The following is a 21069-nucleotide window of genomic DNA, read 5'->3' on the forward strand; positions in this document are numbered from 1 at the left end:
TTGAGATGTATTGTTCATGTCCATTCCAATCAGGTGCGTGTGTGTGCTGCGTGCATGCCAGCTGGAAGATTCTTCCTTTAGCAGCGTCCATAGAGTCGGCCTGGGTGCCCCCTGGAGTCACGCCTTCATGGCACCCAATATAGGGCCCTGCTAACCCCCCACCCCCTCAGTTCCTTCTTGCCAGCTGCTCCGACAGAGGGGTAAGATAGGTGGGTATTGGAATGGACATGATCACCACATCTCGAACAGTAGTCACGAGAAGGTGAGTAATCGATTTTTCTTCTTTGAGTGCTTGTTCATGTCCATTCCAATGAGGTGACTCACAAGCCAAAATTCAGGAGGTGGGATCGGAGTCATTCACTGATTGGAGCACAGCTCATGTGAAGGCTGTGTCGTCTCTGGCCTGTTGAGTGATCGCACAGTGCCTGGTGAAAGTGTGTATATCAAGGACCACGTTGCTGCCCTGCAGATTTCCTGTGTGGGGACCTGTGTCCGGAACGCTGCTGAGGAGGTCTGAGCCCTTGTGGAGTGCACGGTGATCGGCGGAGCCGTCACCTTTGCCAAGTCATAGCACTACCGAATGCATGATGTGATCCACGACCAGATACGCTGCGATGAGACAGGGAAGCCTTTCATTCTATCGGCCACCGCTGCGAATAACTGGATGGACTTTCGGAACAGCTTAGTTCTCTCGATATTGAAGGTTAGCGCCCTGCGGACATCTAATGAGTGAAGCCTCTCCTCCCTGCCACTGGAATGCAGCTTAGGATAGAATACTGGGAGGAAGATGTCCTGGTTGATCTGAAACTAGGAGACAATCTTAGGGAAAAAAGCCAGGTGAGGTCTGAGCTGAACCTTGTCCTTATGGAATACGGTGTAAGGGGGCTCCGACATTCTCCTAGCTGAGGTTATTGCCACCAGAAACACCACCTTCTATGAGAGATAAAGCAGGGAGCATGTCGCCAGTGGCTCAAATGGTGGGCCCTAAGTCTGGAAAGGACCAGATTAAGGTCCCAAGCCAGGATAGGCTGTCGTACTTGCGGGTATAGTCTGTAAAGACCTTTAAGGAAATGGCTGACCATTGGATTCGCGAAGACTGAGTAGCCGTCTGCGCCCGGATGGAAGGTGGAGATGGCAGCCCAAATGAATCCTTATCGACGAGCTGGATAGTGCCTGTTGTTTAAGATGGAGGAGGTAGTCCAGTATAAACGGCACCAAAGCAAACATTGGAGACTGATGGTGCTGCTCTGACCAGATGGAGAACCTCTTCCACTTGGCAAGGTACGTTGCCTTTGTGGAGGGTTTTCTACTGCCAAGGAGAACCTGCCCGACTAGATCAGAGCAGGACAGCTCCACTGCGTTCAACCATGAAGCTTCTATGCTGTGAGGTGGAGTGACTTGAGGTTCGGATGCCGGAGGCAGCCATGATCCTGCGTGATTAGGTCCGGGATGAGTGGTAGGGTGACTGGAGTTGCAACAGACATTTCCAGGAGCAATGTGTACCAGTGCTGTCGCTGCCAGGCTGGAGCTATCAATATCACTAGAGCCAGGGCTTCAGGGCTGAAAGGTCCCTGCATTGCAGCAGCAGCTCTGGGAACCATGTTGGAGCCGAGACTCTGTTAGACTTCAGTATTTTCAGCACTTGTGCTTGAAAATGAATGAATATATTTTCTTCAAGTTCCCCTCCACTCCCTGAATGCCATTATCTGCTTCTTCACCACCTTTTGTTTCCCAAGAGACACCATGCCTACAAAAGCACTGCCAGCTCATAGGAGCTAGACAGGTGATCATTTATGACTACTGCATTCTATACAAAATATGCTAATTTTCATTGTTACCTCATGCCCCCTGTTTTGTCCATCTACTGAGATTTGTAAAATAAAGAGTCAAGAGTGTTAGCTCTCTGGGGGTAAGGACTATCTTTTTATCTTATATTTCTACAGTGCCTAGTGCACTGAAGCCTCAATCCCTGATAGGGATTATTTATTTGTAATATAAATAATCACATCATTTATAGTATCAAATCCATAATTCTGGACATGCCTCCCTCACATACAAAGTATCATTCATATAAATCTTTTAAAATATGGTCTTAAAATTTAGATCTGGCATTTAGGAATGAAACCAATTTTTTCCAAGTACTTTTAAATAAAATTATTTACAACTTTCCACTTCCTGCTTGTGTAAGCAGTGGCCTTGGAGGGGCTTAGTGACCTTATCACCAAAAGAGTGCAGGCAGTGTCCCAATGAGCAGGACAGGGTACCATTAAATTAAAATACCCTTTACAGATTGTTAAGTCTCCCAATTTGACTGCAAGTCACTTGATTTTTGTTACCACCTGTTGGACTCCTGAGTAGCTGCTTCTTTCTTTCAGGAATCTTAGGAAATCTGTGGACCGCAAGGAGAGGCACATTAGGTAGACTCCCTATAATTGGCTTCTTCCAAGTAGGGTCTCTATGGATAGAGCACGGGAGGATTAACCGTATAAATGTCGACCTGGGAAGACTCTACCAATAGGCATCTAGATCACAGCCACCAAGCTGCTGCAGTTACACACACACACAAACACACACAAGAAATGTGACGTAGAAGAGCCAAACCAGGAGAACAAGCAACATTTGATTGTGGAAGCTAGAGAGAGAAAGTCATACACATATACAGACACTGAGGAGTGGGGAGGAGAGCCAGAAAACAGAACCAATGTCAGGTGCTCAAGACTCTTGACCAGCAACTCTAGAGAATCAGTGACTGTGGTTCAGGTGGCTTTCTTGAGCCAACTCTTTAGTGGCAGTGGCAGCAACAGATTCTTCTCTTACTGTACATTCACATGCTGGAAAAGCAGCCAGGGACCAAGAAAACATTGCCGTTGCTGGATAAAACAACATAGTGAAGAATGTGGTATAAAACTTACATAGAAACAGGCAGCTCAAGATAAAGGTCCTTCCTTCACAATCATTGTGGTCCTAAAGAAACAGTCTTCCACGCAACACTACTGCATAGCTTCCTCCATTCCTGAAGAAAATAGGTAGGTTTTGAATTCTCCAAAATTAATTGATGGGGCTCTGCTACCCCTTGTTCTCACTCCCCAGCTGGCCTATAAAAAAAAGTAGCAGACAGGAATTTTGACTGACTTGTTAGTGAGTTAGGCTAGCAACTGGAACACTGCTCAGCTGCCTGCTGGTTTCTACCAGTGAAGTCTTCAGCTTGGAAGCCTCCTGCTTACATCCAGAAGTGTGGACAGGGACAAGAGAAAACAGGAAAATCAGTTTAAAACTAACTTTAACCCTCCCCATGTGAGATACTATTATTGTGACAGATATAACAAATAAGAAACACTTGAATTAAGTTTGGGGTTTCCTGTATTAAAAATGCAATTGTGTATGCGTTATTGTGGAATTGTATGTAACGTCTCTCGGAGACTGACTAATGCAATCTCTGGAAAGGATCAGAAATGTCAAAAGACTTTTTAGGACAGTATGTGTTGAAGTGGATTTCCTAGGAAATACTGGGGGACAGGGGAATGCAATGACCTAGCTCTGAGTCCATCCTTTTGAAGCTGCGCCTTGAGAAAAACCCATTGTCTATTGATTACCTTTTCCTGGAAAACTCCAGATCAAAGACCCCTGAACTGTATAAAGAATAGACTAAACTTTTCTTGATAGAGAAGCCTGATTAGGCAGCCGATCTTTAGTTGAGAATAACTCAGTGAAAGCAGAGAACGGTTCACCCTGGAAATACCCTGGTCAGAAGGGAGAGAGAGAGTCATATTTCCATCCAAGAGAGGTAGCAGCCAGGGAAACAGGAAGCCTGAGAGTGGATACCCTTGCTGGACCATTAAGGGGAAAATACAGGTGCAATTTGCTCCAAACCGAGACCATGATAAAGGTCTGATTTAAAAAAATAATTGGGGGAGAGGTGTTAAAACAAGTTGATTTTGGATGAAATGTTCTTTTCAAGAAAACTGCTTTGATGGATCTAGTTATATTATTTTTATGGTGATGTACTTGTACCTGAAAATGTGCAGAATAGATGTGTAAGGGAAATTTAATTTACTCTTACCTACAAATTCCAGATTGCATATGGACCTTTTTAAATGCAAATATAGTATTTGTATATATGTATTGTCCTTTTATGAATTTGCTTTCCAAATCTGTATTACAGAAAAAAAAAATCTAATCCAGCTATGTAATCAAAAAATGTTAATTTGCTGCTTTCTTGCAAGTATAATTTGATAAATGCTTGAATATGAGATATTAAGTTGATTCAGCATTAGGCACTGGGTACACAGATACTGTTAAAATAAACTGGGGAAACAAAAAATTTTAATCTTTTTTTTTTTTTGAAACCAGGAAAAGAAAAGCACAATGAAAATATTCCGAAGGAAACAAAGCTAGTTAAATTTTATTTTTCAAAACTTAATCTAAACTAATATGCTAAACAAACAGCGAGAAAATGTAGTCAATGCTAACAGTATTAGCTGACACAAATTATTGTACCAAATGTATTACAGTGCAATATTAACAGAACTATTTACATGCATATTTACAACATGTGTTTTCTTTACATAAGCTATTTTACTTACTTCTTGGGAAGTTGGAAACGTATGCACTTTGAGTCTGGTAATGGGTTCTACTTCATCTATCCAATACCAAATAGCATGAACCACTACAACTGAATTATAGGCAATAATAAGAATTGTCTTTGGGGATTTCAGAAAAACTACAAAACAAATTATTAGATTGGAGACAAGCAGCAGTTGACTTCAGAATTTGTTAATATATCTGAAATATAAAAATTGATACAAACCAAACTACGGAATCAACACAATAAATTGTATAAATTAATTAGAGGAATAAGGAGTGTCCTAGGGCTCTCTCAGAAGGGTAGACATGTTAATCATGTTAATCACATTCAAGAATACATAGATTCAAAACTGCACACATTGTAGAGCAAGGGCTAAAACCTAGTTACATTAATGTATTCTTGTAGAAGAATGCAAAATATTTAGCAGAAGCTTCTGCTTGTAAGTTGAAAATAGACAAGTGTCCTTAAAGCACCGGGCTTCCAAAGCAATGCTTGCGTATTGATGATGTCACATATTAAAAATGTTTATTCCAGAAACGAACCCCAAATACTGCCACAGACGTTGGAAAAAAAAATAAACTAGCTTTTTTCATGATTGTGATACACATTTAAAAAAATCTACCCATCTGCAGTTGAGTTTCCTAACCTAAAAATATGTAATATCAGAAAACTCCTGTATGATAAAAAGGGTGAGGCAATCCTAGTGTATACTAAAATAAGTGAGCAATTTATTTTTAATTCAAGGTTTTCATTTCTTCCAAGATAAATTTAGCATTTTAAATGGGACAGTTCCCAGTTAGTAAAATTTTATTTCCATGTGATACTTCTCAAAACAATTTTATTGCAGCCAAAACATTGTTCATTTAACTGTACATAAAATAAACTATGATATATACACAACATTTTAAGTTACAGGGCATAAGTTTACAATTTTTGGCAGATTCAGTTGAACAAAATGGAAATTGCATAACTTTAATACTCAGAGAAACTCAACATCCTTAATTTGGTATACATGTGACAAGTTCTCTTGGTTTTCCCTGTTTACTAATCATACCTAAACTGCTTTATTAAGCTAATATTGTGCATAACATCTCACTGTTTTCTCTTGCGTTCCGATTCTAAGCAGAATTTTTCATATGCTTCTTCAATTTCTGGATCCATCTCATCATCAATGTCATCAAAGTACCTACAAAAAATTTTTTAAAAAAATCTGCTGTTAGGCTATATTTGTACTGTTTTGTTTTATGAAAAAGAAGTTTACAGAGAAACAGAAAACAGATTAAATTGCAAGGTATTCTTTGGCGACAAAAAAATCTTTTCATAAATAATTGTCAATATACCACAACTCTAATTAAGGGTAAAAAAGTGAAGGTCACCAGACAATACACGGCCACGTTGGGACAATGTTTGGTAACAAAGTGGAGAGTGAATAACCAAAACTATTTCCTGCAGTACCTAGGATATCCTTGGAGGTTTGACATGTTTGTTCAGTTTATGAGATTCAGTACAGGCACTGCCCCCCCACCTCCCATTGGCCGGGAATGGGGAACCGTGGCTAATTGGAGCTTCGAGGGAGGTACCCAGAGGTGGGTGCAGCATATGGAGCCCTCTGCCCCTCCTCCCCCAGGGGCTGCAGGGACATGGTGCGGCTGCTTCCGGGAGCGGTGTGGGGCCAGGGCAAGCAGGAAGCCTGTCTGAGCCCCGCTGCGTGCTGCTGCCACCCTGGAGCTGCTCCAAGTAAGCGGCGCCGGGCCAGAGCCCGCACCTTGAACCCCTCCTGCACCAACCCCCTACCCTGAGCCCCCTCCCACACTTCTCCTTGTACCCCTGCCCTGAGCCCCCTCCTGCACCCAACCCCCTTCCCTGAGCCCCCTCCTCTGCCCCAACCCCTTGCTCTGAGCCCCTTCCTGCTCACCACACCCCCTTCCACACCCCACACTCCCTCCTGCACCCTAACCCCAGCCCTAGCCCTACATTCATGGCCCTGCATTTCTCCACCCAGACGTGGCCCTCGGGCCAAAAAGTTTGCCCACCCCTGATCTATATGCATAAACAACAAAATGACAGGTTACAGAGTAGCAGCGGTGTTAGTCTGTATCCATAAAAAGAAAAGGAGTACTTGTGGCATCTTAGAGACTAATACATTTATTAGAGCATAAGCTTTTGTGAGTTGCATCCGATGAAGTGAGCTGTAGCTCACGAAAGCTTATGCTCAAATAAATTTGTTAGTCTCTAAGGTGCCACAGGTACTCCTTTTCTTTTTTGCGAATACAGACTAACACGGCTGCTACTCTGAAACCTGTTAAAATGACAGCTGTCAACTTCCCAGCTCAAATACTGTATCTAATTTTTATTCATATATCATGACAAATTAATTTGTCCTATTAGGAGTCTAGAAAGCCGATTATTAGGTCTTGTGTACTCAGATTCCACAGCTTCAAAATTTGCTATTTAAACCAACTACTGATGCAATATTGTTCAGTATAATCTAAGACCCTGGTCCTGTAACACAGACCATGCAGGCGGAGCTGTGTACCCATTAAGGGTATGTCTACTCAGCAAAGAAAAACTCTGTGCCTGGCCCCTTCCAGCCGACATGAATTCACAGGGCTCAGGTGGCAGGGCTGTTTCATTGCTATGCAGACTTCTGGGCTTGGGATGGAGACCAAGCTCGAGGATTCTCCCACCCCACAAGTCCTAGAGCCCAAGCTCCAGCCTGAGCCCGGAACCTATACAGCAATGAAGAGCCCACAGCCTGAGCCCCACGAGCCTGAATCAGGTGGCACAGGTCAGGCGCAGGTTTTTCTTTGCTGTGTAGACATACCCTTAGAGCCCCACTGAGGTCAGTGGGCCTCAGTGCAGCCAACAGTTCTCAATGCAGAGTCAGCGTTAAAGCTGTCATTTCTAGCCTTTTTGGTTGTGAAAAAACCTTCCAAATGCAAAATGAATTGAAAGGAATGCAAAGTTGTCTCCCCAAGCCTGCAGAGAGTCTGCAACAATATATTTGAGACACATGAAATTCATTGAAATCAATTGGTGAAGCCCTGAAACCTGATGAGAGAGTCAAGACTTAATTATTTCACGGCTTCTCATTGTAATAAAAACTTCCAGCTATTGGCCATGTCTATCAGTTTCATTCAGTAGTGGTTACTGCTGTGAGGGAAGCGGAGTGGCTGGTTGCTGTTAAGTACTGGATGTATCCCTTTTTTCTAGAAGGAAAGCACTGAGACTAACAACCAAACCCTACTCCCACACATCCCTGTGTTCCCAAAAGCCTCAACTGTTACCTCATGAATGGAAAAAGCCGGCAGCAACAGTGTAGTAATGCACTGTCATTAACGTTTGTAGAAAACTGAAAATGTAACGATACCTTAAAATTCAGGGTTAAACTAAATTAAAGGGATACTGCACTGATTATTCCTTTCCATGTTAAATTCAATAAAAGCTTTTTTTAAAATTTACCTGACGTTTACCACAGAATGTAGCGTCCAAGTGTTACAGAAATCGAAGCCAGCTGTGCTACAGAACTGCAGCCGAACTTGTAGCAGAGTACAAGAGGAGTTTGACCATTATCCCTTGACACTATCTTTCTCAAATACACACCATTTCCCCAAACAAATACTAATCAAACAACCTTATTCAGAAAAAAACAGTACCATATATACTCGATCATAATATAATAATGATCATTTATAAACCGACCCCCCCCCCCAAGATGGGTAAGTAAAAATGGAAAATTTTTACAATCCATTCATAAGCTGACCCTATAATTCAGGGGTTGGCAAACTCAAACTTCCGAGCTCCAATACTGTATCTAACTTTTATGGCTCCCGGACCATCAAGATAAGCCACTGGCGGTCCGAGATGGTTTGTTTACCTCAAGCGTCTGCAGGCACGCAGGTACACCTAAGTAAACAGTGTCCCCGCGCACCAGCTGCTTACCCTGACGGGCCAGGACAGCAACTGGTGGGGAAATTTTTTGGGGGGGGAGAAGCTGGGCGTTAGGGGAGTAATCCGTGACCAACCCCCACATGACCCCACCCCAGCCTGGGACCCCCACCTCTCCCCATCCCATCCCTTCCCACCTTATCGGGGGAGGGCCAGGGGAAGGATGTGTCTGGCCTGCCTGGAGCTGCTCTGGCAGGCTGGGCGGCGCGGCCGCAGCCTGCTCCAGCGGGCCGGGCTGGGCGGCGCGGCCGCAGCGTGTTCCAGCGGGCCGGGCTGGGCGGCGCGGCCGCAGCGTGTTCCAGCGGGCCGGGCTGGGCGGCGCGGCCGCAGCGTGTTCCAGCGGGCCAGGCTGGGCGGCGCGGCCGCAGCGTGTTCCAGCGGGCCGGGCTGGGCGGCGCGGCCGCAGCCTGCTCTGGTGGGTGGGGCCTAGCAGCACAGGAGCAAGTGCTTTGGTTGCGGGGGAGAGCAGCGTGGCTAGAAGTGGAGAGACTCTGGCCCCGCCTCTTCCCTTCTGGCTCCACTGGCTGTGCTGCCTCTCCTTACCCCTCTGTTGGGGGGAGGGGCAGTGTCCCACCTCTCCCCCTCTCTATACCCATTTATAAGCCGACCCTCTTCTCTTGTGCTTCCCTTTTTTACTAAAAAAAATTCAACTTATGAACGAGTATATACAGTACATAAGTTTGAGATGGACAAACTGGTCTCCAATTTGCCGACATATGAAAGATTGCAACCTTAATGCAGTTGTCTTGTTTGTTTGCATTATGAATGGTCTAATAATTACATGATAACATACTCCTTTTTCCACATGACCCGTCTCATTCAGTGCACAAGACAGATCATCCTCTGAGAAGGAATCAAGGTTGTCTGAAGGGGGCTACTGACTGACTGCCACACCTCATTCATTGCAGAAGCTGAAAGGTGTGTATTGATTGAGGCAATGGACTGCAGGAAGGCAAAGGAAGGTCTGTCTCACTATTAAGGAATTTGAATGCTGCCTTGGAGAATTACATTCTCTCTCTGCCTCTGCTACAGAGTTCCTATGTGAAGCTGGGCAAGTCACTTAAACCAGATTTTTCACAGGTGGCCACTAATTGTGTGTTCCTCATTTTCTGGGTGTCTGACTTGAGACTGTGGGGTTTGTTTTGTAGAAGTGCCAAGCACTCAAGCTGAAACTGAAGTCAAAGGGGGCTGTGCTCTGAACAAGTGAAATACTAGAACACTAAATACTTGAGAGGGTCGTGGGGACGGGGGGGGAGGGAGGGAGAGAATCAGGTCTAGGCATCTCAGACTAGGCACCCTGAATTAGTTGGTCAGTCTTTCCATGCCTCAGTTCTCCATCTCTAAAATGGGGATAATACTAATACAACTCACAGGAGTGCTGTGAAGACACAGCTTTGAGAAGCGTTCAGATATTATAGTCATTAGCACTATACAAAAGCCAATGAGAAAGTTACTAATTCTGTATGCAGAGCAGAGTTTGAACAACATGCAGTTAATAAGGCATGGGACTATACTGAACAATGAGGATAAAATGAAATACTGAATGGTAGCTCATTCAGTGAATGTCGTTCAGCCTGTGCACTGAATGAGGCAGGGGTTCTGTGGGTATATGGGATGATGTAATTAAAGACTATCATAATGCAGACATAGAAGGAGACCAAATTAAGGTTGAACAGGCAACTTTAATTCTGGCATTTCCTAACTTTGCAGTGCTTGACTTTGGACCATTAGTGTTCTGTAGTTTTTTGTGTTTAATTAATTATATGTAGTTTGTACAATGCAGCCAAGGTAACACTGCTGTGGAAATAAATACTGGATTTTCCAACTTAGATGTTTAGAACTCCCCAGCTTTAATCTACCATAACCCTCAATACGACGCTTTGTATTTTGTGTAGGGCCTGTGTTCTCAAAACTGCAGTGCTCTATTCTGGGTATAAGACTATACTCTTCCATTTTTTTGTAAAATTAGTTCTTGGATGGCTCCAAGAATGCCAGACCTCCATTCCACCTACTTCTCCTCACCTCATCCTTCTTCCTATTCATGCATGTTTTCTCATATTTTATTATTGTTACCCCCACCCAAACATGTTATGTCTATGTAGTATTGTCTGGTTTTGTATTGTCTGGTCTTGCAGCTTTCACAAATTGTCAAATTACATAAATCTTTTATAGATCCCATGAAGCATGTGATATTTGGAAATATATCCAAGCTATAAGGCATGTACCTTTTTGAACTTTTCATTGTGCTTCTTTATGAAAAAAATCAATAAAAATTTAAACAAAAAAACTGAAATGCAACTTTCAGAGTAGCAGCCGTGTTAGTCTGTATTCACAAAAAGAAAAGGAGTACTTGTGGTACCTTAGAGACTAACCAATTTATTTGAGCATAAGCTTTCGTGAGCTAATGCATCCGATGAAGTGAGCTGTAGCTCATGAAAGCTTATGCTCAAATAAATTGGTTAGTCTCTAAGGTGCCACAAGTACTCCTTTTCTTTTTGAAATGCAACTTAGACATTTTTGAGCAAAAGTATCAGACTAAAACAAAACATACGGATCTCCAGCCCCTGATAAGTCTGTTCCATTTTCTTCATATTCTGGAAAGAAATCTTCTCTGTCAAGCAACTCTTGATATTTCTCTTGATAATCTACAAAAGAAAAAAATATTGTAAGCTTATACATAGTCTACTTTTAACATATGAATGTTTCTCAGAGGTCTTATAAAATTGGAATGTAATTTAAAATAGAGTAAGATTAGTCCAGCACCCAATGATGCAGTATGAACATGGCCTTTTTATTAGACTCTATAAACAATTAGATATGTATACTGCAGGAAAGTGATCTTCCTTTCTAATTTCAAATGTTGCATGCAGTGTTATAGCTGTGTAGGTCCCAAGATATTAATGACAAGGTGGATGAGGTAGTATCTTTTACTGGACCAACTTCTGTTGGTGAGAGACACAAGCTTTCAAGCTTACACAGAGCTCTTCTTCAGGCCTGGGAAATATACTCAAATTGTCACAGCTAAATACAAAATGGAACACATTGTTTAGCATAGTTGACACTTATTTCAAGGGACCATTCAAGATGAGGTGGCCCATTAGTACCCCTCTAGTCACAGGGAGGAAAGGAAGGGGGGGAGGGGGAAGCAGTTGGGAGGTTGTTAGTGGGTTATAGATTGTTGTAATAAGCCAAAAATTCAGTCTCTCTATACAGTTCCTGAATTTTAGAGTCTAGCAAAGTTATAAATTTAAGCTCCCAAGCTCGTCTTTTGTAAGTGCTCTGAAAGTCTCCTTTGGGGATGAGAAAGGATAGAGTGATCCCTTTGTGAAAAGTGTTTACGCACAGGTGATAGGATGTTTTTGTCTTTAATCATTTTCTTGTGTGAATTATTTCAAGACCATAATGACTGTCTGGTTTCACGCACGTAGTGGCTATTCGGGCATTTAGTGCAGTGGATGCAGTAGACCACATGTGATAGGCATGTGTAGGACTCATGGATCAAGAAAAGTATGTTGTGGAGGGTGTTGACCTTTGTAGCAGTGGTGATATGTCTGCAAGTTTTGCATCTGTTGCTCTGGCAGGGTCAGGTGCTGCTTTGAGTTGATGTGTCCTGGTCTGTAGCACCCAGACTCTAAAAATCATGGACTAAATAGAGATATTGGATTTATAGCTTATTACTACAATCTATAACCCACTAACAACCCCCCACCGCAGCTTGGCTCATATCTCTTTCAGAGTCGGAATCATGTCTGCCCAAGCCATAATGGGCTCTTTTGACCTAGTTCAGCTCTTTTCAGGTTAAAATTCTCCCAACGATAACAGATCATGTCACAGGAGAAAGCTGCTGCTAAAATTTAGGAGAGGAGAATAAGGAGTGCACATAAAATACAAGATGGCTTTTTTCCTTCTCCATTAGCTAGAAAACAGGAAAAACAACAAAGCAGGATCAGCCAGCTATCCCCCTTTAGAGAGGGAGTGATGTAAGAAGAGCTTTGCTTTTTCTCTGGTCTCCACCTGCGGCACACTGGAAAGATTCAATCACTTGTTTGCGTTACTGTCTTCATACTATTTGCCATTGAAACTGCATTAATTCCATTATTTAAAAATTGTTTATACTTTGTGCCTATTTGGACAGGGCCTCCTCAATTTAGGCCTGGTCTACACTGTGGAGGGGGGGAGGGGAGATCGACCTAAGATACGCAACTTCAGCTACGAGAATAGCGTAGCTGAAGTCGATGTATCTTAAAGTCACAGAGTCATAGAATATCAGGGTTGGAAGGGACCTCAGGAGGTCATTTAGTCCAACCCCCTGCTCAAAGCAGGACCAATCCCCAACTAAATCATCCCAGCCAGGGTTTTGTCAAGCCTGACCTTAAAAACTTCTAAGGAAGGAGATTCCACCACCTCCCTAGGTAACCCATTCCAGTTCTTCACCAGCCTCCTAGTTAAAAAGTTTTTCCTAATATCCAACCTAAACCTCCCCCACTGCAACTTGAGACCATTACTCCTTGTTCTGTCATCTGCTACCACTGAGAACAGTCTAGATCCATCCTCTTAGGAACCCCCTTTCAGGTAGTTGAAAGCAGCTATCAAATCCCCCCTCATTCTTCTCTTCCGCAGACTAAACAATCCCAGTTCCCTCAGCCTCTCCTCATAAGTCATGTGTTCCAGTCCCCTAATCATTTTTGTTGCCCTCTGTTGGACTCTTTCCAATTTTTCCACATCCTTCTTGTAGTGTGGGGCCCAAAACTGGACATAGTACTCCAGATGAGGCCTCACCAATGTCGAATAGAGGGGAACGATCACATCCCTCGATCTGCTGGCAATGCATCCCAAGATGTATTGGCCTTCTTGGCAACAAGGGCACACTGTTGACTCATATCCAGCTTCTCATCCACTGTAACCCCTAGGTCCTTTTCTGCAGAACTGCTGCCGAGCCATTCGGTCCTTAGTCTGTAGCGGTGCATGGGATTCTTCCGTCCTAAGTGCAGGACTCGGCACTTGTCCTTGTTGAACCTTATCAGATTTCTTTTGGCTCAATCCTCTAATTTGTCTAGGTCCCTCTGTATCCTATCTACCTCTCCACCCAGTTTAGTGTCATCTGTAAACAATCAGAGGGTGCAATCCACACTATCCTCCAGATCATTTATGAAGATATTGAACAAAACTGGTCCGAGGACCGATCCTTGGGGCACTCCACTTGATACCGGCTGCCAACTAGACATGGAGCCATTGATCACTACCCGTTGAGCCCGACGATCTAGCCAGCTTTCTATCCACCTTATAGTCCATTCATCCAGCCCATACTTCTTTAACTTGCTGGCAAGAATACTGTGGGAGACCATGTCAAAAGCTTTGCTAAAATCAAGGAACAACACGTCCACTGCTTTCTCCTCATCCACAGAGCCAGTTATCTCGTTGTAGAAGGCAATTAAATTAGTCAGACATGACTTGCCCTTCGTGAATCCACGCTGACTGTTCCTGATCACTTTCCTCTCCTCTAAGTGCCTCAGAATTGATTCCTTGAGGACCTGCTCCATGATTTTTCCAGGGACTGAGGTGAGGCTGACTGGCCTGTAGTTCCCAGGATCCTCCTCCTTCCTTTTTTTAAAGATGGGCACTACATTAGCCTTTTTCCAGTTGTCCGGGACTTCCCCCGATCGCCATGAGTTTTCAAAGATAATGGCCAATGGCTCTGCAAATCACATCCGCCAACTCCTTTAGCACTTTCAAATGCAGCGCATCCGGCCCCATGGACTTGTGCTCGTTCAGCTTTTCTAAATAGTCCCGAACCACTTCTTTCTCCACAGAGGGCTGGTCAGCCCCCATGCTGTGCTGCCCAGTGCAGCAGTCTGGGAGCTGACTTTGTTCGTGAAGAGAGAGGCAAGAAAAGCATTGAGTACATTAGCTTTTTCCACATCCTCCGTCACTATGTTGCCTCCCTCATTCAGTAAGGGACCCACACTTTCCTTGACTTTCTTCTTGTTGCTAACATACCTGAAGAAACCCTTCTTGTTACTCTTAACATCTCTTGCTAGCTGCAACTCCCGGTGCGATTTGGCCTTCCTGATTTCACTCCTGCATGCCCGAGCAATATTTTTATACTCTTCCCTGGTCATTTGTCCAATCTTCCACTTCTGGAAAGCTTCTTTTTTGTGTTTAAGATCAGCAAGGATTTCACTGACAAGCCTCGCATCCTCACGCGCAGGGTCGATTGCTGCCGCTCCTCTGTCGACTCTGCTTCCGCCTCTCGCTGCGGTGGAGTACAGGACTCAACGGCAGAGTGATCGGGGATCAATTTATCACGTCTACACTAGATGCGATAAATCGATCCCTGATAGATCGATCACTACCCGCCAAACTGGCAAGCTATATTTTTCTTAGGAAAATGACTATACTAAGCTGAAGACATACCTGGGTCTGCTGCAGTGAAAGGAACACCATCAGAAGTGTAAAATGTTGGTTCATTCTAAAATTGAAATGACACAGTGAATTATACACATTTAATATAAACAGGATAATTGTTCATTGCCTTTACTACTTCCAGAACATCTATCAAGGTTAACAAAATTTCTATGCATTTCTTTATGAATATACATCAACTTGAACAATTGATGTTTCTGAGTATATTCATACCATAAAATAGTTGGGGTCATTTTCAGGTGTTGCTTCCCTATATGTTGAGGTTACGTGAACTCTACCCCAGTTACTTGAGCGTAGTTCTACTAGTTTCAGAAGCATCTGTTTTACATCTCTGCAAATAGACAAAAAGCACCAAGGACTGCTTAAGTACTTTGTATTAAAATGCAAAAAAACCCAAAAAACAAAAACAAGATTCTTTACAATCCAACACCTCTGTAACACTGCATATGCTACAATTTAAGTCAAAGTCTCTTAAAATAATTAAAAGAGAATGCTTCACACATATTTATAGCTAAAGGTAGGGAGAAGAGAAACAGTTAACAAACCAGTAAGATATCAAAACTATCAGGTTTCAGAGTAGCAGCCATGTTAGTCTGTATCCACAAAAAGAAAAGGAGGACTTGTGGCACCTTAGAGACTAACACATTTATTTGAGCATAAGCTTTCGTGAGCTACAGCTCACTTCATCAGATGCAACTCTAGCAGTTACTAAACAAATCTACAGTAAAATGGTTTTAGAAAATCCACCTGACTATTCTGCCACCACAATTGATTTTGAACGAACACATATGCGAGCCAGTTCTTACCATGGACGTAGTGAAGTAATTCTGATTGTATAACGTAATCAAATTACAGAAAACAAGTGTGCAAGAGAATCACATTGACGTTAAATATCGCCCCCCAGGATATTACATTTTCCACTTTTGTAGGACTAAACAGTATACATAATATTAATACATTCAAATGATGTTTTACATCTTTACTCGCTTCTTATGCGTTGCAAAATACAATTACAAATGGCAAAGTTCCCTCCCTATTTTAGCTAGCACATTCACTTATATGTGCAATATGAAACAAATAACAAAAAACTATTACATTTATAAGTAAGTAGCTATTTATAAAATTAGAGGATGTACTGTTCTTGGGGAATGAGAAAGCATGACATGCCCAAACAGTCTTCATTTCATACTACCTGTCTCAGAAAAATCCTCCGTATCTTTTGGCCCAGAACAATCTCAAACCAAGATCTATTGACACAGTGCAGCCAAGCACCATCATTGGAGGAGGCATTGCAGATGTATCGGTCATGTGCTTCGGATGGAAACTGATTCCATCACCAGAGTAGCAAGAAGATGGACCCCTGAAGGCTAAACGAAACGAGGCTGCCTGAAAACAACATGGCGAAGCACTGTGGAAGCTGAGCTGAAAAATCTGGGGCACAGCTGGGGAACCACTGAAAGACTTGCCAGAAACAGACAGGAGTGGAGGAGCTTCATCACTGCCCTAAATGCCAGAGGCGTAATAGGAACATGATTATAAGAGAATACAAGAACAGTCATCATCATCATGATGTTCCCATTACGCCTCTTATGAGTAACATGAAATTTTCCCAGATGTCTACTGTATGACTGTCTAGGTTGGAGGAATCTTTCCCAAAATTTTAGTAGTTTAACTCAATCATCATCATCATTTTGGACTTATACCTGAAAGTATCGCTTACAGTCCATTTTTCCCCTTACCTATTTTTGTGAAGGAAGATATTGTAGTTCAATCAATGGCAATGAAATGTATGCAATGACATAAAAAAATTAAATGTCATATTTCAAAGCTCACGTGTTCTAAAAAAAGTTACTGATGAGCATATAGCATGATAAAATCCATGAAAAGTAACAACTCACAAATTATTTAAAGTTGAGTACTAATAGTAAGCAAAATCCAAGATACTACAAAGGCTTTTGATTTGTGTGAAGTGGCTAACAGCCATAAAGTTCATGCAACAGAACAAAAAAATCCAATTATGTTCAGGAGGTCACAGTACTGGGTAATTGGAGATCATAGGGTTTTTTTTTTTTTTCCTTCCCCCTAAAGTTACACCTTGAAGACAATAAATCCTTCAGATTTGTTTTGTTCCGGGATTTAGTTTGGATAAATTCTCTTTCCCCGTCAGGGTCTGGATTCAGTGAGATGATTTTATACTACTTTCTCTCAACTAGATTTACAGAAGGCACAAGATCAGAGATTTGCTTTTCTCCCTCAGAGTTAAATAGATAATTGAAAAGATGACACACAATAGACTATACGTCCGTTTCCAGTAAAATATCAAACCTGCAGCAACAGTGAATCAAGCAGAGTCTATAACATTCTCTTTTATGTCAGCATTGCCGTCAATGATTTTACATCAAGATGGCAATTTCACTCATTACTACCCCTCCCACCAAAAAGCCTGCATAAGAAAACTGGGGGGATAAAAACTCAACATTCATTTATCTGAATTTACCTTTGACTTTTTCCTCTGGTGAGAGAGGCTTTGGTGACCATGGATTTTGGAGGCTGTAGGTCCTCCCATTCCCAATGATCTTGGGGTATCTACAAAAATGAATCTCCTTCCATGCAAAGCCAGAAGCTCTCAGGTGTAATACCTGCCACAGATGCTACTGAGCAGCAACCATGCTCCTGCAGGGACAACTACTGATCCACTGGCCTTCCTCCCTCTGACAGGACACCTGCTGCAATTGTCTGGGTCCCACTATGGCTGTGTAATAGCAGCCTTGGAAGGACTCAGAGGGACGGAATAAACTCCTGTCCAGATTTTTATGTGAAAGTCTGGAAGCTGAATGTAGAGCAGTGGTTCCCAGACTGGGGTTCGCACAACATTACAGGGGGTTCGCCAGAAAATTTTCTCTAATGGTGGCCAGAGGACCCCGGGCATGGGAGGCAGCAAACGGGACCTGGTTGCAGTGCAGACAGCCCGAGATCCATGGAGTGCTGAGCAGGTAGCTGAGCCCCTGTCGATGGAGGGACCGGCAGCCCAAGCCTGCGGAAGTTGGGGCCAGCAGCCTGAGCCTCATGGAGAGCGGGGCAGGGCAGTTGGAAATAGCAGTCCAAGCCCTGCCCCAGTCAGCGGGGGGAGGGAGGGGCGCCAGCAGCCTGAGCCCCAGGGGTCAGCATGGAGTCAGCAGCCCAAGTCCCATAGAGTGAGGGGCTAGGCAGTTGGGGCCAACAGCCCAAGCCCCAGTGGTCAGCGGGGACCGGCAGCCCGAGCTCAGTGGAGCGCTGAGCGGACAGCCTGAGTCCCAGTCAATGAGATCCAGCAGCCCAAGCCCTGTGGAGGGCAGAGCCAACAGCCCAGACCCCCACGCAGGGCCAGCAGCCTGAGCCCCATGGTGGGCAGGGCAGCAGCTGGGACCTCAGACGCGCAGGTGGCAGCTCAGATCCTTGGCTAATAGGGGAAGTTGGGCAGCATAAAGGGCAGAGTGAGCTGGAGCCATGCTGTATGTGGGGGGTGGGTTCAGGCTAATTTGTCCCTCACGGGGCACCCCCCGAGGAACGGCCCTGGTGGTGGAAGAAAAGGGGTTTGCACACCAAACCAGCCGGAACCACATTGTAGCAGCGTTAAGGTTCCTCAGTAATTCGATACTAAGTCATTCTCTCTGGAGTGTGTTTTGCTTCAGTGAGACATGAGTGAATCTTCTCATTTTCTATTTGTTGGTTGTTAGCATTCTCTGTTATTTTTATTACAACACACTAAATATTTTGTACACAAGTTCAATGGATAAGTGGCTGAAAAAGGAAAGTGTAAAGACACAAGAATCAGCTAGTGTTTCCTCAAGTCCACACTGTCGAAAATCGAAGTCTAATGATCATGTTGGTCCTGGAAAGTCACTTACAAAAGAAAAGAAAATATGACAATGATTATATAAAATATGGCTTTACTTGCATTGGTGATCAAGCACGTCCAAAACCACTGTGTGTAATTTGTGGTGATGTTCTAGGGAACAGCAGCCTCAAACCTTCTCTACTTGGCGCCATTTAGAAACTAGGCATCCTGCACAACTCGACAAGCATGTTGATTTTTTCAAGCGAAAATTAGTTGAGAGGAAAAGTGACATTACCAGTTTTATAACCAAAGCAAGTACTGATAATGCAAATGCACTTGAAGCATCATATTGTGTGAGCTACTGAGTAGCAAAAGCATCAGAAGCCCATACATAGCAGAGAGCTTGACTGGTCCATGTATAAAAGACATAGTTCATTGCATGCTCAGAGAAAAGGATGCAAAAAGGATTGACATGATACCTTTGTCCAATAATACATTGTCATGAAGAATTTGACATGTCAAATAACGTAGAGACTACGATACACAGAGTGAAAAATAGTCCATATTATGCTATACAGTTGGATGAATCAACTGATGTAGCTAATCTAGCTATTTTGCTATGGTTTGTATGTTATGTGAATGAAGCTATGGTTGAAGACGACTTGTTGTTTTGCTGACCATTGGAAGAACGTACAACTGGAGAAGATGTCTTCAATCTTACTTGCGCATATTTTCAAGAAAAGGAAATAGATTGGTTTCGTTGCCTAGGGATTTATACTGATGGGGCCACATCAATGACGGGCAAGTATACTTGATTTGTAGATCAAACAAAAAAGGTTGCCTCAAAAGTCTCTTGGACTCATTGCAGTAGCCAAAGACAAGCCCTTGCAACAAAACGCATGCCTGAAGGACTGAAAGAAGTGCTGGATAATGCAGTGAAAATGGTGAATTTCATAAAATCACAGCCAACAAATTCCAGAATATTTCACGTACTGTGTGAAGAAATGGGTAATATATACAATTGTCACACTGAAGTTAGATGGCTCTCAAGGGGCAAAATCCTTTTGCGCTTGTTTGAGCTTAGAATGGAAATCCTAGTTTTTTTCCCCCAACAGCCACCCTTTCCACCTTGCCAACTGTATGGAAAATAATGTCTGGCTCCAGAGCCTAGCTTATTTAGCAGATATTTTCTCAAGAATTAATTACCTAAATTTATCTCTTCAAGGCCTCAATATAAGAGTTTTCAATGTGCAAGAGCAAGTTGAATCCATGATAAAAAAAAGTTGCAGTTCTGGGAAAGTTGTTTGGAAAACAATCAAACTGTTTCAGTACTCTTCATGACTTCCTGGCAGAACATAAACTTCAGTTGGATCAGTGCACTAAAACCAATGTAACTGCACACCTAAAAGGACTTTGCACAACTTTCCAGCTATGTCAGGCGATGATGACTGGATTTGCAACCCTTTTGATGATATCACTTTCTCAACACACATATTGAACACTGAGAAAAAGAGAAATTGATTGAGATCTCCTGTGATTACGAACTGAAAAGGAGTTTCAGAAATCTGTCATTGATCAACTTTTGGCTGAGTTTAAGAAACAAGTACCCTCTTCTGGCAGAAAAAGCTATTACAGTTTCAACAACATACTTATGTGAGAAAGCGTTTTCCTCGTATGCACATCTGAAAACCAAATACAGAAACAGATTTGATGCTGAACCAGACCTGAGACTATCTTTCTCCAGTGGTTCCAGACTTGCAAGAGCTATGCAGAGCAAAGCAAGCACATCCATCACACTGAGGAAATTTAAATTTAAATCCATGGAAATATTAATTTTTAGGAGAGGGTTCCCGAGATTTCACAGTTTAGTGAAAGGGGTTCATGGGTTGTTAAAGTTTGGGAACCCATGTATTAGACTGACATTTACCCAGCCACTCCTCCATTGTTTCTCCAACTTCTAATCAGATCCATAAGAGATAGAGGAGGTACTGTGGAGGCAGAATAATTATTGGGGATGATCAGCGACACTGAATAAAGTCAATAAATCCTCGTACTAGTGAAGTCAATCTCCCTCACAATGTCTTTAATGAACATGTTTTATGCAAGATACTCTAGCAGGAATAGTTTTGCCACTTATAATTATAGCATCCAAAATGTTCTCTTAGAAAACTAATCTTAACTCTTCTGCACAGCAGTTCATTTTGGAAGTGCTGTTGGTTCAAATTAATGAATATACTGAAGAGATATATTAGCAGTCAAACATACAATATTCATGATATTCTATAGTAACCAACCA

At 42.9% G+C, this 21069-nt stretch overlaps 1 protein-coding gene across 1 annotated transcript in view; it reads right to left on the reverse strand.

Moving 5' to 3' along the window:
• Positions 1–4374: 4374 nt before the first annotated feature.
• PAIP1 (poly(A) binding protein interacting protein 1) overlaps positions 4375–21069 on the reverse strand; it is a 48409-nt gene continuing 31714 nt past the window's right edge. Inside the window, exons 8-11 of the mRNA XM_038402886.2 lie at positions 15170–15287; positions 14948–15002; positions 11085–11178; positions 4375–5771 (exon numbers count right to left, since the gene is read on the reverse strand). Coding sequence (XP_038258814.1) covers positions 5678–5771; positions 11085–11178; positions 14948–15002; positions 15170–15287 — 361 coding nt within the window. The 3' untranslated portion in view covers positions 4375–5677. The remainder of the gene's footprint in view (positions 5772–11084; positions 11179–14947; positions 15003–15169; positions 15288–21069) is intronic.

The sequence above is a fragment of the Dermochelys coriacea genome, chromosome 5 (genome assembly GCF_009764565.3).
Source record: "Dermochelys coriacea isolate rDerCor1 chromosome 5, rDerCor1.pri.v4, whole genome shotgun sequence".
In the NCBI taxonomy this organism is placed as follows: domain Eukaryota; kingdom Metazoa; phylum Chordata; order Testudines; family Dermochelyidae; genus Dermochelys; species Dermochelys coriacea.